This window comes from Ochotona princeps, chromosome 11, assembly GCF_030435755.1.
Source record: "Ochotona princeps isolate mOchPri1 chromosome 11, mOchPri1.hap1, whole genome shotgun sequence".
NCBI lineage: Eukaryota > Metazoa > Chordata > Mammalia > Lagomorpha > Ochotonidae > Ochotona > Ochotona princeps.
In genome coordinates this window covers 72,374,095-72,397,415 of record NC_080842.1, presented here as the reverse complement: position 1 = coordinate 72,397,415, position 23,321 = coordinate 72,374,095, and the positions used below count along the sequence as shown (strand labels likewise).

Here is a 23,321-nt window from a genome sequence, read left to right as displayed (position 1 = left end):
GAGCCCCTGGCGGGCAGCGCTGCCCGCAGCCTGACAGGGAGATAAAGTGTGGCGGGCTGGCCAGGGGCAGCCAGGGGCTGCCGGGGGCTGGGCTCCCGCTTAGTTAAACGGTTCTGCTGTCCCATAAATCCTGGCCTGCTACTCTGAGGCTCATCAGCCCCCTCAATTGCCTTTTAAGCATCTTTCCTGCACTAACTGCTTCTTGTTAAAGACTTGACATTTATGCGTCTAGACTGGGCCTGTTGGATATTGATCCCGCCCCGGCGGCTGCGCAGGAGAGAGGCGGCCGCCATGGAGAGCAGAGTTCTCCTGCTCCCAGACACGGGGGTCCTAAGGGGGCTCATGCCCCAACTCTACAGAGACTGGGGGACAAGCTCAGAAGCAGTAGCTGCAGCAGGGAGGCCCCGGGGGGCTCCCAGGGTGCTGGGGTGGGCCCCCAGAACTGCCATGACAACCTTCCCCAACCCCGTAGGCTTACTGGCCCCTCACCTGGCAAACTCCTGGGTATCCCTCAGGACTCCAACAGATGCCTCCTCCAGGGTAGGGCTTGGGGTGGGGGTCCCGATGGTGTGGGTGGGACCTCAGCAGGGTCCCCCAGGCCCACCACTGTGTACACCTGGAGTGCAGCTGACCTGGGACAGGCCCTTGAGTTTCGCTGGCCATGATGCGGGCTGTACACCTGCCCCGTAGAAGCCCAGGCTCTGGTAGGCTCCAGGAGCCGAGCTGCTGCGTCTGCCGCCTGCGCCCAGGGAGCTGTGGCCAGAGAGAGAAGTGCTGGTCGATGCTGGAGAACGGTGGAGCCGCAGCCACTAGAGGGGAAGCCCGACTCCTCCTCCACATGAAGGTGTTGCAGGGGAGGGGCTTGACCCCTGCCCCCCGCTGTCCTCACGGTTCTGCTTCTGGAGTTCTTGGGAAATATGTTTCGAAAAGACCCACCAACAGGTTCCCAGCTCCCTCCCAGGCCTTGGCTTTGGGTCTGCTGGGGCGACAGCCCAGGTCTGGCCCCGCGCCAGGCTCACGGCGAGGCTTCCCTGCACCCAGAAGCTTGGCTCTGGATTTGGCTGGAACCACTTTACATTCCTAAGATGGATGTGGCGTCGCTCGGGTCTTTGACGACCTAACCGCTGCATTTCTCGGGTCCACTCCTGCTTGCCGATTCCGTTCACGTCTGAATTTGCTGCTTCCCGCGGCAGGACAGACTGGGGAAGGGGAGGAGTCCCAGGGAAGGAGGCAGCCGCTGCAGGCGCTGGGGGTGCAGCCCAGGGTCTCCCACATGGTGGGGTGGGGACCCAGCTCCATGGGCCACACGCTGCCCTCCAGGGCCCTGCAGGGGCAGGAAGTTGGGAGCCGGAGCCGGGAGGTCTGCTCTGGTCCAAGGGTTTCTTCGTTGCGAAGATTCAGGAACAGAGGCTCTCAGTCCTCCCCAAAACGGCCTCTAGATGTAAAACGACTGTGTGTGTGCATGTGCAGATGTGCAGTGTGTGAGTGTGTGTGTGAGTGTGTGCACACACAGTGTGTCCATACATTGGCTATGTGCGCACATGCATTGTGGTGCCAACAGCAGCCCAGATGCGCCCGATAGGCACCCAGGTGGGGTTCTGTCCTCAAAGTGGCAAAACACTGGTTCAGTTCCACACACTGAATCCCACTGCTCCCCGGGGAACAGAGACCTGCGTCTGCGAGCAACAGCCCAGAGCAGACCAGCCCGGGAGAAGTGCCCCGGACTCTGGCGGCCAGCTGGGGACTCAGGGCTGTCCTGAGTTGTGCCCCAACACCTCTTGCAGAAACCCAGCAACCTCGGGCTCCCCCTCAGGCTCACCCAGCCCTGATGTCTGCTCGGGCTCACTCCAGCTGGAGCCCCCCATGGCCCAGCGGGCAGGGGCTGTGTCCTACAGGAGTCTCAGCTGTGCCACGTGGCCCCTCTTGTCCTGACCGGCTGCCGGGGCATGATGCAGACGAGGGAGGGGTCTGAGTGTGCAACTCGGCAGTTCATGGCTCTGGGGGCATATCAGCGTGTGCTCACACGCACACACGCACTGGTGGTCCGTGTTGAAGGGATTGTCCTCACAGCCGAACCACAGCCTCCCAGGGGCAGCCGGGACCTTGAACGCTCGCTGCTGTGTCGGTGAACAAGGCTGGACCCTCCTGTAACAAGAGGCCAGGAGCCTGGGCCCCCGGCTCCCTCTCAGTCCTGCCCGCTGCCCACCAGCTCCCCGCAAAGCACTAGCCCAGGGCACTTCCCGGACCGCGTGATCACAGCAGGCAAGTCCGTGCCGACCCCGGCTCTCCCATCAATCTCTCCTGAGTGCCCATAAATCCACCCCATTAACAGTCACCAGGCCATTGGCCTGCCGGGGGCGCCGCCGTCGGGGAGATGTGCCTCTGACTGGGCCGCTCTGGCAGGTGGGTAGGCAGAGCAGGGGCTGCCTGCACCGTCCCCTCCTGGGTGGGAGGGGAAGGAGTCACAGACTTATATGCTAGCCATGGCAGCATGCTACTTGCACGGTGCCTGTGCACACAGGCTGGGTAGGGCTGGGGGTGGCGTCTGCGTGGGACTCTGAAGGATGGGTGCTCACCCCCTCTTCCTCGCCCCAGCACCTATGGGGGACCAGGGCAGACACCTGTACTGCTTCTGCATCTGGCAGCCTGGGGCCCTGGGCCTGGGCGATGGAAGGAAACCTTAGCCCCCCCACCAGTATCCCAGGATGGGCTGGCCCACTCCCTGCAGCCTACAGGCTCTGGGCTGGCATTCTCAGGGTGGCCAGCTGGGTGGGGGACATAGCTTCCCTCCAGCCACCTTCCTGGGAAAGGATTGGGCACCTCTGTGGCCCTGGCCCTGCCACGAGCTGGGGCTTATTTGCGGCTCTGCCTGTGGGTGCCGCCTCGGGACAGTGTGTGGAGCCCAGGGTGGTATCTGCTTCTGATTTGGGCATGTGTTCTGTTCTGGTCAGCAAGCGGGAGGCTGGTTTTGAAGTGGCGCAGGGCCAGGGTGTGGGCAAGGCATGGGCGGACATGTCGCACAGGTCTCTGCAGTCTGGCAGAGTCCAAGGCCACACTGGACCTCAGCCCAGCCATGGCTGGTCATAGCCCTTCATGTCCCCTTCCCTAGCTCTCCTGGGTGGCTCCAAAGACCCAGACCCTGGGATGGCCGTGGACCCTCACCTGGAGCAGGCCTGGGGCCCTCAGTCCTGGCCACTCCCACCCCCATAGGCAGGAGCTGGGTGCTGCGTGGTCACCACCCCACCCCATGCCGAAACTACCAGCATCCCACCTCCTGGCTCCCCCAGGTGCTGTGAAAAGGACTTGGTGGAGCCATGGGGCACCCCTGGTTGGCAAGAGCAGGCTCCCTGTTGCAGGACTTGTCAGGGTCTTTAATGCGGCAACGGGTAACAAGGACGATCCAGATAAGCATCACACATGCCAAGGGTCCCTGAGCCCTTACATTCTGTCCCTCGCAGCAGCCTGTGAGAGGGGCCCATGACACTTCCTCTGCCCTTCCTGGCCCGGCCTTCAAGAAGCGTCCATGGCATCCCCTCCCCAGGGAGCCCCCCTGGGAGATCCTGCCCAGCATGGGAGCCCCACTCCCTCATTTGTGTCTTGCAGGACCCCCATCACAGCACTTTTCATCCCGACCTGCCCAAGGGGCCACCCTGTTCCCAACCCAGCTGTCACAGGGTCTTCAGCTGCCGGGTCCCTCTGGGCCGGCACAAGAATGCATGGGCGGCCTCTGCAGCACGGGAGACCTCCAGTCGGGAGCATGGACGCAGCCAGTCAGGGCTCCCCACGCCAGGCTGCAGCCACTGTCCAGGACGTGGGCTCCGAGCCTCCTGCCCCTCGGCCTCCCCGTGCCCCACGGCAGGTGGGGGCATCTGGAGTCGCCAGGCTGGAGTGAAGGCCCAGGGCCCGGGCCAGGGGCTGATGCTGATGTACTCGGACAGCCAAGAGCAGGCGGCCACAGCCCGCTGTCCAGGCTTTTTGGAGTCCCAGCTGCCTGCGCCCCAGGGCCGCCGGGGGCTGACCCCACTCCCTCTCCACCCCTCTTTACACCTTGCCCACAGCCCTCTGACCCGACCAGGGCGTCTGCGCAGTGCCTTGGGGCTCTGTTTGTCTTACGCATTAATCCTGACATCCTGGTCAGACTGCTCGACCTCTGGCCTCTCTGTCACTTCTCACTCCTGGCAGCCTCCAGGGCTGCCTCGCCTGACTCAGCCCGGGCCAGCCAGGAGCCCAGGGCTGCAGCATCCCCACATGGGGTCCCGCCCGGCGGGGTGGTGGGAGGGAACCAACCCTGAATTCAGGAGGAAAGTCCCCCGGGGCAGAGGGTTAGCTGTTGGCAGGTGGCCATGGCAGACCCAAGTGCAGGTCGTGGACACTGCCAGAACCCTCTGTGGGCCATGGGGGTGTGGGGACTCCACGCACTCACCCTGGGGCCGTAGGACCTGCAAGGGCCCCAGCCCCTCCCTGGCCGCATCCTTTAACATTTTCCGTTTGTTTGAAAGGGCAAAACTTGGAGAGAGAGAGAGAGAGAGCGATCTACCAGCTGCCTCACACCCTGTCACTGCAGCACTCAGGACTGGGCCGGGCAGAGGCCGGGAGCCCCGAAGCCAACCCGGCTCTCCTACGGGGTGGCAGGGACCCAAGCCCAGGAACTGTCACTACCACCTCCCAGGGTCTGCGTGGGCAGGGACACCCATGGGGGATGCAGCCTCACCAGTGCCGCCTGGAAGGGCGTGAGCAGGCGCCTCCCTCAGCACAGCTGAGCTCTCGGGGTGCAGCCCAGGTGAGGCCAGCCCTTGTGTGCTCCCCCCGTGGGGTGTCCCCATCTCAGGCGTGGGACACACAGTGACCCCATGCTGGAAGCCACGACTGCCACAGAGCCTCACCCTCCATCTGCCCGCCGGCCTGCAACCCCCAGCAGCAGCCATTTCCACAGATAAATCAATTTGTCTCCACTGAGGGGAGAGAATTGCAAAGCAAACAAATTATGGCCGCCCCATTGAGCGCCAGGCACTCCGCCGGCCCAGCGCCTCCGAGAGGATGCAGGGGCCCCCTTCCCCGGCCAGCGCCCACCCCCGCGGGGCTGGAACGCCAAATCCTCAGCCCAGTTCACTGCCCACCGGGGTCCGGCTCAGCAGGGGCCTCACTCCCACCATCCTCCTAGGGCTGGGACGTGCAGACAGGCCAGCACCCCCACGTGTCTGGGGGTTCATGTGGTCAAGAGTTGCCTTGTATGCCCCCCACATTGCTCCAAGCCCCAGCTCAAGTCCTAACCCCGAACTCTGACTGCAGCCTGGCAGGTAGAGTAGTTTGCAAGGAGGGGCAGGCCTTGGCATGACTGACAGCCTGGTGAGAGGGGTGAGCCATCAGCCCCCACCAGCTTGCAGAGGCCACACATGCCCACACCTGGGCCCAGCCTCCCGGCCTCTGTAGCACTGGACACAGTTCCATGGCCATCTGGGGACCAAGTTGAGGAGCCGGGAGGCCCCTGTCTGCTGCCTGTGTGTCTGCCCTCCAGTTCCCCACATGCTGCTCTGCACGCCCAGCCCTGCTCCCACCTCAGCTGCTTGCAGAACCTCCAGGACCCTAGCCCTGTGGAGACCACTGTCTGGCTGGCCAGAGCACCGCGAACAACACAGGCTGGCCAGCCCCTGGGAGGTTGCGTGGGGTCAGGCAGACGCCGGCAGCTCTGTGGAGCCGCAGCACGGTCAGCAGCCTGTCACGCTGGGATTTGCTGGGCTGTGGTCTCCCAGGGCCTCTGGCGACACCTGCAAACACATTTACAGGATGCCCCCACATGCCCCTGCCTTGCAGGGCAGACCCAAAGCCAGACACCTGGGGACAGAGCTGCAAGTGGGGCCAGGTGGGGCCCAGGTGCAGGCCTGGGCATGTGCTGGGACTCCCTTCCCAATGCCAGTGCACCCACATGTCTCACACGCGCACCGAGCACACGCTGCATTCGCTCCACAGCCCTGGGAAGGTGGGCACGGCCACCCCCGGGTGAGGAGGGAAGGAATGCCCCTGTTCTGTGACCAGGGCTTGGATTAGGGTCCCGCGGGGGCTGTCGGGAGGTGGAGAGGCAGAGTGGGGTTGGGGGTACTGTCCCCAGCTCCTCAGCTCCCGAGCAGGTGCGGAAAGGGCTGGGCTTGGCTGACCATGGCTCCTGCACCTGCTGCCCTTCTGGGCTCCAGGCCTTGGAAAGTGACTGGGGCTGCCAGTGTGTCCTGGGCTGCAGAGGCATGTGAGTGAGTGTGTGTGGTCTGCCTGTGTGCAAGGAGTCTGTGTGTGTTCAGGCACAGCAAGATATTGCACGTAGGTCTCCAGTGCGTGCCTGCGACACTCTGCATGTGTGTATACACGTATATGCATACATGTGCATGGTTTCTACGTGTGAAGACGTGGGTGTGTGATGTGTACATGTGTGTAGGTATGCAGTGTGTCTGTGTGAGAGAGCTCATGTGTGCAGACATATATATAAGGTTATGTGTGTGTGCAGGATCACATGTGGATGAACACATGTGTGTGATGAGTCGTGTGCCAGCACATGATGTACAAATGTTTCCATGTGTACATGTACCTGGGATGAGCCAGCTGCCTCCGATTCCAGAGGGACAACTCCTGATCACCTGTGCCAGGAAGCTCACCGGGACAGGGCTCCCCTCCACATGTGTGGGAAGGAAGCCCCCACCGGCCGGGGTCCTCACCCTGAGCTGTGATTGGACGTGGTGGGCCCCTCCTTGGTCTCTGACTCAATTCTCTGCCTTCTACCGACAGGGCAGGGAGCACAGAGCCGGTGGGGCCCCTTCCTCAGGGCATCCCCTGCTGCCCAGCAGAGACAGGCTCTGCCCACTGGGTGAGCCTCTCGTGCCCTCACAGGGTTTAAGGAGGTCTCAGCTGCCATCCGAGGGAAGGAGGACTGGATTTTCCATGCCAGTGCCACCCCAAGAAGGCACAGGCGGCCCTGTCTGTATCTCAGTGGGTGGGGAGGCAGAAAGGAGAGCTTTCCCACCAGGAGCTCCGCACTCCCTCGGGTCCCCACTGGGTGGCAGGGCCCAGGGCTTGAGCCACCACCTACTGCCTCCCAGGGTGGTAGTTCCCAAACTAACTTCGGAGAAAAGCCCAGTGACTCCAGCAGGGTTTGGGTGTGCTAAGTATTCAGCCGCCCACGAGGACCCCCATGTCCTCTCTGTGTTCCACGGGAGTGCTGGCCAGGAGGAAACACGGCTCCCCGCAGCCACCTCCTGCCCAAGCCCCCTGGCCACCCCTGCCCAAGCAAGAGAAGTACAGGCGGGGCCCAGCCCCCCAGGCCTGTCATCCCTTCCTGGGGCTCTGCCTTGAGCCTGCAGGTGCTTGGCTGCGTTTGCCTCTCGCGGATGTGGGTGGGCTGGGGCACAGGGCCCGGGCATGTGGAGCCACGGGCAGCCCCAGCTTTGCTGCCAAGTCACAGGGCTGTGCCGCCATGTTGGTCCAGCTGCAGGTGCTGCTGCCCTGAGAGACACAGGGAGGGTGGGGCACAGGGCCTCACTGCCCGGTGATTGAATCTGGCAAGATTGGATTTACGGGCTTGGCTCACGGTGACACAGAGGGTCTGCATGGGCAGATTGGGGCAATTTCGGTGCCTAACCCACCCCACAGGCAGCTTATCGCGCCCGGGGACTGTGTCATCTAGGAGACCGGGGAGGTAGTGCCCGTGTGGGTCCTAGGGCTGACATTAGTCAATTTCAGAGAAATTGAATCTCAGCTAAGAGGTAGATAGGCCACCGGCCCATGGACAAGCAGCCAGCTTCCCTTAACTAATCAATTACATTTGGGTAATTGATCGTATATTATTATTGATGAAAGCCCATAATATGTGAGTTAGAGGGGAGCAGGTTCGCAGATTAGATTTGGATATGAAAATGGAAGGCAAGAAATGACTGTCATAAAACCATCTGCCGAGGTTTATGGCTTAGGTCTGCCAGGACGTGGGACTGTTCCCAAGTGGCCTGGCCGCGGGTCCCCCTGCGGGAAGGGCGCCGGACACTGACCAGACACGGCAGCCGCGGGCTCTGTCTGCCCAGGGCACTCACACAGCCACCTTGGGGAGGACTCTCAAGCAGGGCTGAGCGCCAGGGTCAAGGTCGTGTCCCCCCTCCCTGTCCCATCTCGCTTTCAGGGAGAACAGAGCTGGAGTGACCAGCACCCTCTGCCTACCCCCTTCCCACCTCTCCTCCCTCACTTTCTCTGCCACAGCAGACCCCATGGAGGGAAAGCCAGGCTCCGGGCCCCTGCCAGCAGGTGAGAGGCCACCCGGGACCCCCAACACCCCTCTGAGGCTTGACATCACATCAGGCAGCTGGGATGGTACGGAGGGTGAGGTGGCCGCTGACCCCAGGCTGTGGTCAGGGCACAGGCAGCCCCAGGGTGCCCCCTTCCCACAGCCCTGAGCCCCTATGTACTTGCCTGCACTGCCCACTCCCAGGGGTTCTAGCCAGCTGTTCACTAACTGTGGGCATCTTCACCCCCAAAGGAGCGGTCCCTGCAGCCCTGGCCCCTGCTCCTCCTGGGACTCCCCAGTGTGCCTGCCCTGGCGACTTTCAGCGGGTGTGTCCTAGGCAGCTGCCGTCCTGTCTCCAGATGCTCCATCCGACACAGCTTGCGCTGCCCCCAGCCCACTCCCCAGGGGCCCCTGCCTGGCTTGGCTTCCAGCCCCCTCAGCACCAGGGCTGCTAGCTCTCCTCGCCACTGCTCCCCTACCAGCTCCCCTCCCTGCTGCCCTGCAGCTGCCTATTAATTCCCTCCCTTAAAAAAGTACTTTATTTGAGGGCCTGACGCCCTGTAATGGTTAGGTCCTTGTCTTGAACACGCCGGGATCCCATATGGTCGCTGGTTCTAATCCCAGCAGCTCCACTTCCCATCCAGCTCCCTGCTTGTGGCCTGGGAAAGCAGTCGAGGACGGCCCAAAGCCTGGGGACCCTGCACCCACGTGAGAGACCCGCAAGAGCTCCTGGCTTTGGATTGGCTCAGTTCTAGCCATTGCGCTCACTTGGGAAGTGAACCATCAGACGGCAGATCTTCCTCTCTGTCTCTCCTCCTCTCTGTATATCCGCCTTTCCATTAAAATAAATAAATCTTTTTTTAAAGTACAATATTGAGCTATTTTAAAAATACAAAAGGCAAATTTACAGAGAGGGAGAGACAGAGCTCTTGCATCCACTGGTTCACTCCCCAGATGGCCAGAATGGCCAGAGCTGAGCCGATCTGAAGCCAAGAGCTTCTTCCAGGTCTCCCACGCGGGTGCAGGGTCCCAAGGCTTTGGGCCGTCCTCCGCTGCTTTCCCAGGCCACGGCAGGGAGCGGGATGGGGAGCGGGATGGGGAGCTGGGTGGGGAGCTGGGTGGGGAGCGGGGTGGGGAGCTGGGTGGGGAGCGGGGTGAGGAGCGGGGTGGGGAGCGGGATGGGGAGCGGGATGGGGAGCGGGATGGGGAGCGGGATGGGGAGCGGGATGGGGAGCGGGATGGGGAGCTGGGTGGGGAGCGGGATGGGGAGCGGGATGGGGAGCTGGGTGGGGAGCGGGATGGGGAGCGGGGTGGGGAGCGGGGTGGGGAGCTGGGTGGGGAGCGGGGTGGGGAGCGGGATGGGGAGCGGGGTGGGGAGCTGGGTGGGGAGCGGGGTGGGGAGCGGGGTGGGGAGCTGGGTGGGGAGCGGGGTGGGGAGCGGGATGGGGAGCGGGGCTGCTGGGCTTGAACCAGTGCCCCGATGGGATGTCGTCACTGCAGATGTACCGCAGCACCAGCCCCAAGCCCAACCCTTTTTTGTGTGAGACAATTTTATTTGTTTTATATTATTTGAAAGAGAGATACAGAAACGTATGTATAGAGACGGTCAAGAACAGAGAGAACTTCCATCTGCTGATTCGCTGCCCCAAAGCCGTCAGCAGCTGGGCTGGGCCAGGCTGAAGCCAGGAGCCAGGAGCCTCATCCGAGCCTCCCACATGGTGCAGAGGCCATGCACTGGCACCATGCTCCACTGCCTGCTAGGTGCATAACAGGGAGCTGGATTCAGAATGGAGCAGCCAGGACTTGATCCAGTGCCCACTGTGAGATCGGCCCAGGCCTTGTATTACCCTCCTGTGGTCCAGTGTGCTGGGTCCCTGAGAAAGCTTGTGCGGTCTGCCAGCGGAGGGGACACTGTCCTCGGCCACAGCCAAGCTGACCGTTCAGGGTCCCCCGGCTCTTGGATGACCCCTGCTAGTGTGCCTGGCTACCCTGGTGTCTGCAGTGTCTGTGCCCCCATGGTCGCTCTCAGAGTGAGCCTTCAGGGCTGAGGACACAGCCCTGCTATCCACCCGCCCACCTGCCCGCCTGCATGCCCGCCTCTGGGGAGCCTGGGCGGCCCCACCTCCCTCAGTCCCTGATTTCTTGCCTGTTGCCACACACCCTCAGCCTGCCCCTCACCTCTGCTGCCAGCTCACCTGGCCGTGGGCACCCCTTCCCCCTCCCTGCCCCGTGGGCCACCAGCACGCCCAGGAGGATCTTACACAGTCTCCTACAAGGCAGAGACCAAGAAATACTGACCTGAAGGGTACAGCGTTAGAGTTATCTTGTCCCTCAAAGACCAGCATTCTTGCAAGGCACCACCTGTGACCCGGGGAGACCCTGTCACCCCAGGGTGCCACAAGGCATCACCCAGGCCACCTGCCAGCCCTGGCCTGGGGGGGGCCATGGTGTCCTTCAGCTGAGGCCGGAGCCCGTGCACAATGGGCACTAGGACACCAGAAGCGGGCTGATGTCCTCCAGGGTCAGCCATGGCCAGGGACGCAGCCTTTCCAGAAGGGACCAGCAGAGTGCTCCTGCCCTGAGCCAGGGAGACGCAGTGAGGACACGTGGTGATCACCGCCTGATGACCGGGAGGAGATGCCGTGTGCGAGCCAAGGAGCGCGGCCAAAGGCAGAGCCCGGCGTCTGTCCCCTCCCCATGCTCCACGGCTCCAGCTCACGTCACTGTCACCCTGGCCCTGCACGGGTTTCTGTCCACCAACTGGCCCCAACTAGGCTCCACCTTCCCCCTCTGTGCCCAGCTCCTTCTGCAGCCTAGCCTGGGCTTTCTCATCTGTGAAATGGGTTCACACCCTCATGGTGTGTGAGAACCAGTACTCCAGAGGTCTCAGTGCCCACCCAGCGACTGGCCCTGGCAGGACTCCCCGGGGTCCAGGCCACCCTGCCTCCCAGCAGCCGCCTTACACAAGAGCCCACTCAACACAAGGTGCCTGCAAACACTTTAATTGGCCCTGACAGCTCAGGACACCCGCCAGGCAATGGGTGCAACCAGAGATGCCCTAGTACTTCAGCAGCCAGCGCGGCCTGTGGGGGCTCAGGGAAGCAAAATACGACCACCACCAGGGCTTGCCGTTGGCCGAGGGCTGCCTGCGTGCCCCGGGGGGCTCAAGGCTGGGCTCTGGCCCTGAGCGCCTTGGCCCAGGGTGCCCCTTCTTGGCCCGCCCGCCCAGCGGCTGCAGGATGAAGTCCACGCGGCCAGCCTTCCTCATGTGCAGCGGGATGGTCACCCTCTTGATGACCTTTGAGTAGCCCGGGGCCTGGGCGATGACGATGTGGGTCCCGGGAGGCAGCAGTCTCCAGTAGTCGCCATCGGTGGCTGTGGGCGACAGAGCAGCCGGGCAGCTCCAGTGTGCCCGCCTCTTCTCTCCGGCAGACTCCTACACACACCTCAGGGCCCTGCCTCAGGAGATCCCATCAACCAGCCTGACCCCACCCCCCTCTGAGCCACCTCACCCCTGGGGGATAGGACAAGAGGGCTCCAGGAGGAGGGAGCTGCTCCCACAGAGCCCGGGAATGTGACATCTCTCCAGGAGCCCACAGCAGGGCCCGGGCCGCAGTGCTGCCCCAGCAGGCTCGTGGCTGGACGCGGCCAGGGTCTCCCACAGCAGCACCAGCCCTGCCCCGCACACGCGGCCCCTCCCACCTGTCGTGATGTCATGGCGGATGCCCTTGACAGAGATCCGGGCGTTCCTGATGGGCTGGCCGAACTTGTCTGTCACCACGCCCTTGATGCCTTGCTGTGCCTGCAGAGGCCAGGAGGGGCCAAGGAGCTGGCACCGCCGCCCAGCTCTCCTGCCCCTGCTCCTGGCACTTCTTCCCTGGCCACCCGATGAGCAGGGACGCAGGGGCCTGCCTGCTGCTGACCACACACGCGGCCACGTCACCGCTAGCTGAGCTCCAGGGGCCTGCAGCTCCCCCGAGCAGAGGGTGGACACAGCAACAGGGCGGTTCAGCCTGGGCGACAGCCCTCCTCAGGTTCCCTGTGTGGGGGGAGAGGGCCCGAGCTAGCCCCCCAGCCTGTGCCTCGCAGTCCCTGCACCCCCAAAGAGACAGCCCCTGGCAGAAACACCTGCTCCAGCCACAGTCCGAAGGTGACAGCGGCCAGCCCGACCTGCCTCGCTCCATTCCTGGACTGCATGGTCTGAGGAGACCAGGAGCCCTGGGTAGGGGACGCTGTTCAGCAAGGCCATCCCTGCAAGTTGCCCCTGCCGATACTGGGGTGTGGGGACACAAATGGACCCAGTGGGTGAAGCCATGGCAAAGCTACCCAGGGAGAGCAGAGCCCTCCCTGGGACACTGTCCTGCGGCCTGAGAGGGCAGGATGGGGACTGAGCCGAGGCTTCCCAGGCAGGGAGCAGCGGGCACCCAGGCAGCCAGTCCCCAGTGGCTCCTCCTCACCCCCTCGCCACCTCCTTCCAGCCCTGCAAGACAGCCCACCCACCGCTCCTCCAGACAGCCGTTCCATGGTCCCCTCCACACCAGCCCCGCGGCTGCGCCCCCTTGCTGGTCCTTCTGGGCCCCCCTGTGCAGAGGCTTCAGGGTGGGGCAGGGCAGGAGCCAGCCGCCCCGCCCGCGACACCCACGGGAGCCTGGTCAGCATCACCAGGGAAGAAGCTTCCATTGGCCCCGACAGCCGAGGCCTTATCGGGGGCATCGCCCAGCACCCCCGGGGCCTGGGGCAGGGCCGTCTCGGCAGCCGCCGTAAAATCTTCGTGAGCAATATCCACAGGCTGTAGCTACACCCAAGCTACCTTAAAACCCTCGCCACCACACAGACGGCCATAAAACACCACACACACACACACACATGCACACACACACACGCAGGCCCAGACAGCCACGCCGGCTCCGCTGCTGGCCTTCCAGGACACGGCTCAGGGCAGCTCTCTCTGGGTCTTCCCTGGGAAAGTTCCTGAGCATTCTAGAAGGCAGGGAGCCCGTGGAGACAGGCAGGCCAGGGCTTGGGCTCTAAGAAGCTGTTGGGCCATCTGCCTGGGTCAGGCCAGCCCCTTGTCTGCTGCCCCCCACCAGCCCTGATCCCCTGGGGCTTCTGTATCTTGGAAACACTGGGGGGGGGGCAGGTAAAGTCTGCATGAACCCAGGGCCTCTTCCACCTCTGACCCTACGGGCCCCCTCAGATTGCCACCCCACGTCCCTGGGTCTGCCCAGCACTGCCCCTCCACCCCACCCTGCAGGAGGCGCCCCGTCCCAGCTCACCATCTCCAGGAAGCTCAGCAGAGATTCCTTGTTCTGCTGCCACAGTGGGTAGAGGGCCTCCTCGGGTGGGAACTTGACGCAGCCCAGCTCCACCGTGATCTCAAAGCAGTTACTGTACAGGTAGTTGAAGTCGGACATGCCTGGGGGTGGGGTGGCACAGCGTTGGGGGACAGCCCACCCAGGGGATGGGGAGCTAGCACAGGGCAGCAGGGGACAACCAGCCCAGGGAACCGGGGGTGGGGGATGGCACGGCTAACATGGGGTGGTGGCTGAGGCCCCCAGCCTCCCGAGGACCCACCATGGAGCCCCACGCCTGCTGTCTCCCTCCACCAGGCCAGAGGACCCGGTGTTCCTGGCGCAGTGGGCCCAGGTGACACCACATGAGCCCAGTCCTGGGAGGCCACGGCCAGTGTCTGAGGGAGGCCCCGGCCGGCCTGCCTCCCAGGCTGAGGCGGCAGTCGACCCCAGCATCGCTACACCTGCTCCCTGAGCCCTGAGGCCCCTGCCATGACGGTCACTGTCTGTCTCCCAGCACAGCCACCTCCTGGGTCTGGGTGCTGGCCCTGCCCACCAGCCCCCAAGCTTCCTCTGGGGGCCTCTCTCAGCTCAGCGCCTGTGAGCCCCCTACAGACCCAAGGGATGGGCCATGGCCGAGGCTGGGGACCCCACTGGGGTCAGAGTAGCTGCTCGCCAGGACCAGGGAGAGCCAGGAGCCTCCTGCCCCTGGGAGCAGCAAGACGTCCCTGAGCCATGCAGAAGGGAACACTAGGCCTTGTGCACAAGAGGGCAGGTAGAACTACAGTGTGAGAGGTGGGCAGGGTGAGGGGTGGGTGACAGGTGTGCGGGGTGAGGGGTAGCAGGTGGGTGGGGAGTTGATGGTTCAGAGAATAAACCACAGTCACTGCCCAGCATTCAGGGCAGCCGGCAGGCTCTTCCATCTCAGTGAGGCGAGCGACCTCGGGTGGAGCGGACACACCCAGACCAGGGCCCCTCTCGGGGAGAGAGCACAGGGCAGGGGCCAGGGAGGAAGGGCCTGCCCCTGCCTGCACTGCAGCTGTGGCACCCCACCAGGGTCGCTTTGGAGATATGTTCCCCCAGAGCTGCCAACCAGGGCCGCACCTCCCGTGAAGCTGTACCAGTCGGCCCCGTTGATGATGCTGCCCCTCGACAGGAAGTTGCCCCCACACCTGTGCTCCGACCTGTCCATCATCATGGGGTGGACGTCGGCGTAGGCTCGGGCCAGCAGCTTAAACATCTGCGAAGCATGAGACGAGACAGTTTTCCTGTAGGGCCAGAGCTGGAGGGGAGGGACTCTCGGGACAGCGGCGGGGGGTGGCAAGAGGGCGAGGAGATCTTCGGGGAGGGGCTGCCAGGGTGAGTGCCAGAGGCCCGGGGTCACAGGCAGGGCAGGGGCGAGCACAGGTACCCTATGCACCTGCCGGGCTGTGGGCTGTCACTTAATGCCCCTGTGGGCTTGGAGGAGGGCTCAGAGAGCTGGGCAAGGGTGTCCACATGGGGGCAGCCGAGCCACCCCTCCAGGAAGCTTTGTTCCCACAGTGGGCCTCAGCTAAGAACAACCATAATAGCTCTCCCTTTCCCCACAAGAAACCCAAGCCCCGCCCATCACAGGTCTCTACTGCAAGGCCCATGGCCCACCCAGCTCCAGGGCCCTGGGAGTGCAGCCCCTCCCCTGGCTCCTCGGGGTAGGGCAGCTCTGCAGGTTCCCCATGGATCCAGGTCCTGCAGCATGGTCCACCCCTGGGGGCCTTCCCTGTCCTGATGCACCAAGCCAGCGGTCTGCAGGGGCTGCCCACAGGTGCACAGCAGGTTCTGTGACTGCACAGGGGTGGGCCATGCCTCTCGCCTCCCCAGCCTCCTGCTAGGGGTCAGGCATGGGCTGGGTGGGGATGGGGCCAGACTCCCCCTGGACGCCGTCTCTCAGGGTTCTCCTGTTCTCTGGGCTAAGGCAAGAAGGGCAATCCCCAGAGTGACAAGCTGGCTCAGGAGGAGCCCCCTGGGCCAGGGGCCACACATGGGGGCTGGGAACAGATACAAACACCCTTCGTGAGACATGGAGACCCAGGAGGACCCCCCTGTCCGCCCTGGCTGCACACCTGTGGCAGACTGCAGCCAGGCCAGGCCCCGGGGACACGGGCAGTGGGGAAAGGTCTGGAGGGTAGGAGGGACTGGCTCTGGTCTGCAGGAGCCGCGGAAGTGGGGGCCTTGGGAATTCCCCCAGCCAGCCCACACAGACCCCCATGGCCATGCTGTGGACGGCTATGGGAGCAGGGGCAGGTGTGCTGGCTCTGGGGGAGTGGTGGTACTGAAGTGAGTGGTGCCTGCCTGCACAGAGGGTCCTGCTTGCCCTCTGAGGGCACACAGGGACAGTACAGGTACGCATGGGGACCTCACAGCCCTCAGTGGCACCGGACAGAGCTCTGAGCACACAGCCAGGCAGTACTGGTGTGCTGGCGGTGGAAGGGATGAGAGAGCCCCTCAATGCCAGATGCAGGGTGAGAGTGAAGGGAGGGGTAAATGATGGGGAGGAGGGAGAGGGGAGGACGAGGATGAGGAGGGATTGGTGAGCTGACGGAGCCCACAGAACCCGCATCATCAGGCCATGCCCCTCCCGCTGCCGCACCCACATGTCCCCTGTCTTTGGGACAACAGGTCAGCTAAGGGACAGGTGGGGACAGGCAAAGGTCCCACGGTCATCCCTCGCGGGCCCGCAAGCAGGAAAAGGCTGCCTCCCTGCCTCCTCCCGCCGACGTCCACACGCAGGGTCCACGCATGGGGTCCCCCGGGACAGGGGCTGCACCTGCGGGCGCCACGCACGTGGCAGCGCTGCCCTCTGCCGGCGGCGCGGGCCACTGCGCCCTCCTAGGCCGGAGGGTCCCCAGCGTGCTGTCCAGGAGGCAGACCTTGGAGGTGGGTTAGAGCCCAGGGCAAGGAGCAGCCCGGAGCCCAGGCAGACCAGCAAGGCAGCTCCCCCTCCCTGCACCCCGACACACTCACCTTCTCGTCTGGCGTGGGAGAGAACATCTTTTCCTCCTCTGGATGCTTGGAGAGGTCAAAAGGGTAGGATACCACCAGGTCGCCCCCGTGCAGGCTGGCCGACAGCACGAACGGGGCCGTCTTCATCCACTTCATTATTGCCTTGGTCTCGGGGGCCACCTGCCGGGGACCGAGCCTCCCTCAGGGGTGCATGCCCACCAGGAAGGCCCCTCCTTGCCTTGGGCCCTTGGGCAAGGGTCAGGTGCCTACCTACCCTCAACCAGGGGGCCGGGGGCTTCCTGGGGGCTTGGGCACAGCTGCAGGTGCCCATGGGGTGAATGGATGAATGATGGATGAATGTATTGGTGGGTGATGGATGGAAGGCCGGCTCCTGAGGACACAGCACCTGGCCAGCTCAGGCCTGGGAGGGCCTGTGGCACCTGCTAAGGCAGGTGGGGGCAACCAGCCCAGGGATCCCACAAGGCCCCATCTTACAGACCAAAACCCAAGGCTTGAAGGGCAGCTGAGGGTCCTGGAACTGCCAGGAGCCCCATGGCAGGGCCGCACCCCACGCCTACCTTACCCCACCAGTAGTGTTGCGGGATAGGAATGTGATCACTGCGCGTGCCACGGGCTGCTGCCAGCCGGTAGAACTCAGACGTGAGGTCTGGGAAGTTGCGGTTCAAGTCCAGGTTCTGTGCGTTCTGCCGCCCGCTGGTCCAGCCATTGTAGCCAGCACCCTGGAGGCAGAGGCCTCACCATGACTCTTGCTGATCAAGGTTGGGCCAGCCACAGTCGGTCGGTCGCTGCTCCGGGCCATGCCCCCAAGGCCTTCCTTTCCCCCAGCAGGCCCTGGCTGATGCAGTGCCCGCCCCGTGCCCCCCTCACCTCAGCAGCTGCCACCTCATAGCCGTCAGGGTTCATGGAGGGCAGCAGATGGATGCGGGTGGTGTTGAGCAGGCGCTGCACGCGGGGGTTGCCCAGCAGGTACTCGCCGCACAGGTACTGAGCCAGGTACAGCAGTAGCTCACGGCCGGCCACTTCGTTGCCATGAATGTTGCCAATGAGCTTGACCTCGGGCTCCACTGCAGGAGGGGCGGAGACGCAGCCAGGCTAACCACCCGTGCCGGCCTGGCTGCTCGTTGTGACCGCACACTCTGAGCACAGCAAGGGCCTGTCCAGCTCAGTGCTAACACCCACCTGTGGACTGCCAGCACAGCCGACCAAAGGCACTTGTGAGTGACACAGAGGCTCAGCTGCCCATTCAAGTGCCAGCTGCAGTCCTGGCTGTGGCTCCCCTAATGCAGCTGCCCACTAAGGCAGGCTGACGCCTAGGTCTGCGGGGAGGCGGGATGGACTCCTGGTTCCTGGCTCTGGCCTGGCCCAGTCCTCGCTGTGCAGGCCTGTGGGGCTGAATCAGTAAAGGGGAGACACTCCGTCTCTCTCACTGTGTGTGTGTCTCTGTCACTCTGCTCCAGGGCTCGCCATCTTTTTCGCCATCTTTGATCCATAGGAATATCGTGGGCCACGCCTCACATTTGTGTAATATGTCAGGGACACATCAGCACTTAAGTGGGAAGGCGGTGGCCCTCAGTGGGTGGGTGAGTGAAGGAAGGAAGAGAGGGGGGAGGGAGGAAGGAAGGAAGGGGAGGGAGAAAGGATCTGTGGATGGGTACAGAGATTAGTGGGCAGATGGATGATGGGTGAATGTATTAGTGGGTGACGGATGGATGGTTGGGTGATGGGTGGATGGATGGGTGGGTGGGTGGATGGGTGGATGGATGGGTGGATGGATGGATGGATGGACACGTGGATGGATGGATGGGTAGGTGGATGGATGGATGGATGGATGAGTGTGTGGGTGGATGGATGAATGGATGGCTGGATGGGTGGATGGATGGGTGGATGGATACGTGGATGGATGGACAATGGATGAATATTTCGGTAGGTGGGTGGGTGGGTTGACTGGTGGTTAAATGGATGGATTCTGTAGAAAGTGCCCCAACCTGGCTGCTTGCTGCCTGTGGACCACATGTTGTTCTTGTAGGAATTCTCTCCCCTAACCAACAATGTGTGGTCCAGCGACCTGTGGCTATGAGAGTGACACCATGTCCCCGATGTCACCCATCAGAAGGCTGCCCATCTCCCACAAGATGCCAATGCAGAGGAGCTCTGGCCTTCAGCCCCAAGCCTCAGGGCTTCAGGGTTGTGCCCTGGACAACGGCCTGACCTCTGCTGGGAGTTAGTTTCTGTGTGGGGCTCGGGATGTCCACACCGCCTACACCTGCTTTTGAGCTGGTGTGACGTGCTGGCCACGAGGTGCACTCTCAGTGTGGGACTCCAGAGCTTGGCGTTTTGTTCATAGCAAAAACTGTTAGGTCTGAGGGTGGACGAGACAGCATCGGGGCAGGTGCCGCACACAGCATACCCCGAGGTCTCTGTGCTCCAGCCCCGGCTCCCCCAGCCCCAGTTCTTTCTCCAGAGGCAAAGGGTCTTCCCACCAAGCCCCCTTACTGAGCTCATGCTGGCCAGGGCGCGCCGACAACTCGATGACCAGCAGGTCCCTGCCCTCAAAGCTGCGCCCAATGCTGTAGGTCCTGGCCACGTGGGCGCAGCGGGCTGCTGTCCGCTGCAGTACCCGCACCATCTGTGAGTAGGAATGGTGCACGAAGCGGATGAAGTTGGGCGGCAGGCCTGAGGGAGGCACCTCCTCCGGCTCCAGGCCTCCTGGGGAAGAGCGAGAGCTGGCTTCAGCGGGTGCTTGGGGCCTCCCGCCCAGCAACTGTGGGGCTGCTCCCATGCTGCTGAGGAGAGACACTGCCCTGCGGACCGGGCAGCCCCTCTCCCGGGGTGGCCTGGGGCTCTGAGAGAGCTGACAGAGGCCACTGTGCATGCCCAGGTCCCACAGCGACTGGGTCCCCAGTGACCCAGCGACTGGCCAATGCCCTCCGGCCCCGAGGCCCCGGGATCCCCATGCACGAGGCAGGGGCTGAGCTCCACACTACTGCAATGTCACACCCAGCAGCGGGTGCCGCCTTAGCTTAAACTCATGCCAGTGAGATGCCATGGGAACTCGGGGCGTCCGTCCTGCTGGCCATGTCCCTTGAGCTGCATGTGCTGACCGTGGCTGCCACCCAGGAAGTCCCTGTGGGCCATAGCCTTCCACTCATGGCCGGGGTGAGCAGCATCCTCAGGGCAACGAGGACTCGGCCCCCTCCAGCATGGCCCTCAGGGAGCCCGGGACCCTTCGGCACAGCGCCAAGACCAGGGGCTCACAGGGCCCTGTGCCTGCCTAGTCCAGCACCGGGCAACCCCGAGACCAGGGACACACAAGTAGCCCTCCACGGGGAGTCTGCCACAACCAGCCCCTCAAATGGCCCTCAGGCCCAGCCACATCCTGGGCCCACCCTGGCCCTGTCCTGAGCCCAGGCAGCCCACTGGGTTTTCTGCTTGGCTCCATCCCCTGCCCTGGCCAATGGCAGCACTGGTTCTGCTTTAACCCCTTACCCTGCAGCTGCTGGAGGGGGTCATAGCAGCCCTCCTCTTCCCCAGCAAAGTAGCGGCTGCAGTCCAGAAAGTAGGGCCAGGCCATGTCAATGGCGTCGAAGGCCGGCTGGCAGGCCTCCCGCAGGGCCTGGCACACGTGCCGGCAGGGCCTGGGTGCGAGGCTGCCACCGTTGTCGCAGCGCGGGGCCAGCACGGCGCAGCCCAGCAGCCGCAGGTCGGGATTGCACTGGCCCTCCAGCAGATGGTGCAGGACGCTCAGGAGGATGTACTCCGGGCTGGCCTCCACTGCCTCCCGCGACCTGTGGCCCAGCACGTTGGGGAAGGCTGTGCGGTTGTAGGCCATGTCGGCGCAGGTGCGCAGCTGCAGGTCCACACAGGCGGCTAGGGGCAGCAGGGAACAGTGGTCACTCCAAGGGCCGGGGCACCCACGGTCCAGCAGAGGGGGGAGGCAGGGCCAGTGGGCACGAAACGTCTCAGAATCCTGTGATGCACTGCCCGCTCTGGAAGCCCTGAGCTCACTCTCCCAGTGCCCTGAGGGTGGGCCAGGGCTCTGCAGCGCTCAGAAACGGGAGGGTCTGGCACCTACCGCCTTGTGCAGCCGGGGGCCCTCGGCAGTCACCTGGGGAGGAGATAGTGCCATTCAGGAGGTGCTCGCTGGGGACAGTGCCCTGGCTGCTGCTCGCGCTGCCTGCGGGCCGGCCACGAGAGGACGCCTGTGCCCCTCGTGCACACGGCTCAGCCCCAGAACACTGCCCATGAGGAGAGACACCAGCTGCCGATGGTGCTCCTTCCTGGCACAGACGTGCTGGCTCAGCCCTGGGAAGCCAGGGTCCACTCCGCGTGCTGCCCACCCAGCAGAGGCCCTGCTCTCCTGGGACCACAGGACCCTCGCTGATACCCCTGGGGGACCCCAGCCACCAGGGTGACCCGCATCTCCAGACGCACACACTCACCTGGGCAGTGTGAGATGGAGAAGGGGACAGTCCCAGTGTGCCACACTGGCCGTGGTGGAGTCTGGGTGGGGGAGGGGAGCACAGCGGGTCTGGGGGAGGCACTGCACCTTCGCAGAGGCACACAGCAGCTGCGCAACAGACTGTGCCCTGAAGGGCGCCCACCTCAGCCCCTTCAGCCCCGGGCATTGGCTTCCCGAAGAGCCAGAAGACCTAACGTCATGCAGGCTCAGGGGCAGGACAGATACGGGGGAGGGGCAGCATGAGCCCCACGCGCCTGCCCTGCACTTGGCGCTTGCAGAGCCCACACCCACGTGCATCCTGAGAAGTCGCGTCTCCGTGAATGTTAGGTGTGTGCCCAGTAAATCAGCTCCTGGTGCCCTTCCACCTGGCACTCGGCACATGCTGCCACCACTCGGCCACAAGGTGGCAGCACGTCCTCACCCCTCCCTTGGTGTGTCCGCAGCGCGTCCTCCTGCCGGCTGGATCCCAGAGGTCAGGGTATTGCCAAACGTCCCACGGCAGAGAGGAGGCATCGGGGCTGGAACCCAGAGCCCTGGCCCTTGCAAAGACCAGGAGTCGTCTGCTGGGGGCAGGCTCGTTCTGTGCCCCTGGGCACAGAGGCCTGGACTCAGAGCTGCTGGCCCTGCCCACCTCGGCCTGTGGTCAGCTTCTACCCCATCAGCGAGGAGGGAACAGTGCACAGAGCAGGGAGCATTTGGTCTAGAACACGCTGACTGGCGTCCCTGCAGGACCCAGCGCCAGTGAGGAACAGCGCCCACCTGCTGGGCAAGGAGGGAGTGGCCAAGAACAGGGCATGGCCTCTGGTTCTAGACAGTTCCTAGGCTCTCCGGGGGGTGGGGGAAGGGGCAGGGACGAGGGGGAGTGGCTTCTGTCCATGACATGGTGCAAGTTCCGGCAGCATCCAACATGTGTGGTACCCGTGCAGCACCCTTGCACACTCGGGCACTCGGGGAGGCCGGAGATGGAGGGGAAGAATCAGGCACTTCTGTAGGCACAATGGCCAGAACAGGGAGAGGCTGGGTCTGACTCTTGCGGGCTCTTGGGGGACTCACCCCCAGCCTCTGAACGTCTTTCCTAGGGGCTGGGGTCCAAGCCCCAATGCCTGAAGCTCAGAGGTGCAGCCCAGCTGTGGGGACCCGCTGCAGTAAGCTCACATGGACACAGACAGGTACCAGTCCTTCCCAGCCCCGGCCCAGCCCCGACTGGCAGCGGGCAGAGTCTGAAGTCTGCCGCTGCCAAGGCCTCCCCGTTCCTAGAAGGACCAGAACCCGCTGCCCTCTCCACTTGGAAAGTCTTGGCACCTGCTCCCTGGGACCTGGCCGCAGGGCTGCCCCTCCTGCGACCAACTGGCCCCTGGCCTGACCCCTCCCCCGTGTGCTCCACCGCCCCCACCCCAGCTCTGTGCGTGTCAGAGACCTCCCTGTCCCACCAAGCCCTTGCGGGGGGAGGGGAAGAGACCCCTGGCCGGGCCTCGGCTCAAGGAGCCACTCTCGAGGCTTTCCCGGGCTTCAAGTTGCAGCCCGGTGGGCACGGGGCAGGGGTCTCACCGGCAGGGTCCCGGGTCTGCTGGCACCCGGGCCGGGCAGCGACGGCGGCGGCCAGGACGGCGAGCAGCAGCGGCGGCGGCGGCATGGTGGGCTGGCGGCCGCCGAGGGCGCAGTGATGTGGCACTCGCCGGGCTGGGCGCTCGCTCGGGCGCCCGCCCCTCGCGCGCAGGGGGGCCCGGCCGCAGCGCGGAGTCGGGTTACAGCGGGCAGCCCCGGCGGGCGGGGGACGATGCGCAGGGCGGGAGCAGATAAGCGGGTGGCCTGCCCTCCCCGCGCCCGGCAGTCCACCTCCCGGCTGGCTGCCAGTCCGGACGGCTGTGGGTGTGGATGTGGGGTGGGGGGGGAGTGGTCCCGGCCCCATAGTGACCCCGGCTGGCTGAGCGCGGGCCAGGCCTAATGACAGGGCTCTGGGCCTCCCTCGGAGGAGGGAGGAAAGGGGCAGCCTACGGGCCAGCTGGGTGTGCACTTGGGGGACATCGTGGGACGCTGCGGAACCCCTTCTCAGCTCAGGGCTCTGCTCCCCAGTGGGGGACCTCTTCCCACTGCTCCCAGGCCGCTGCCTGGGTCATGGAGGGGCCAGACTTGTGGACTGAGGAACCTGGTGGTGAAAGGGGGGCTCACACTCCCTACATCCACGCAGCTTACCCAGCTGCGCTGGGGAGCCCAGTGCGAGTCAGGTGGGCCCGGTGGCAATGAGCCAGCAGCTCTGCAGGGAGGGTCTAAGTGCTCATCATCTGGCCATGGTGGGATGTGCTGTCGGGCAGCTCCT

At 64.2% G+C, this 23,321-nt stretch overlaps 1 protein-coding gene across 2 annotated transcripts; it reads right to left on the bottom strand.

The window, feature by feature from the left end:
• Nucleotides 1-11,240: 11,240 nt before the first annotated feature.
• CPZ (carboxypeptidase Z) lies at nucleotides 11,241-22,743 on the bottom strand. 2 transcript variants are annotated; one of them, XM_058670323.1, is made up of 11 exons: nucleotides 22,553-22,743; nucleotides 20,618-20,650; nucleotides 20,032-20,412; nucleotides 19,039-19,251; nucleotides 17,413-17,609; nucleotides 17,103-17,264; nucleotides 16,546-16,704; nucleotides 14,650-14,785; nucleotides 13,531-13,670; nucleotides 11,957-12,056; nucleotides 11,241-11,629 (listed from the first exon to the last, which is right to left on the bottom strand). In XM_058670323.1, the coding sequence occupies exons 1-11, from the start codon at nucleotides 22,635-22,637 to the stop codon at nucleotides 11,313-11,315; spliced, it is 1,923 nt and encodes a 640-aa protein (XP_058526306.1). In that variant the 5' UTR covers nucleotides 22,638-22,743; the 3' UTR covers nucleotides 11,241-11,312. The 2 variants fall into 2 exon arrangements, with proteins under 2 accessions (XP_058526306.1, XP_058526307.1); XM_058670324.1 differs by having other exon boundaries at nucleotides 19,039-19,248.
• Between the last annotated feature and the right edge of the window lie 578 nt (nucleotides 22,744-23,321).

Bases quoted from the DNA above. Each gene is read 5' to 3' on its own strand.
- CPZ (XM_058670323.1), bottom strand. From the start codon at position 22,637: ATGCCGCCGCCGCCGCTGCTGCTCGCCGTCCTGGCCGCCGCCGTCGCT. The intron at 20,413-20,617 runs GTAGGTGCCAGA...TGCTGCCCCTAG, and splicing joins GCCCCCGGCTGCACAAGGCG to CCGCCTGTGTGGACCTGCAG. The intron at 11,630-11,956 runs GTGGGAGGGGCC...TGTCGCCCACAG, and splicing joins CCGCCATGACATCACGACAG to CCACCGATGGCGACTACTGG.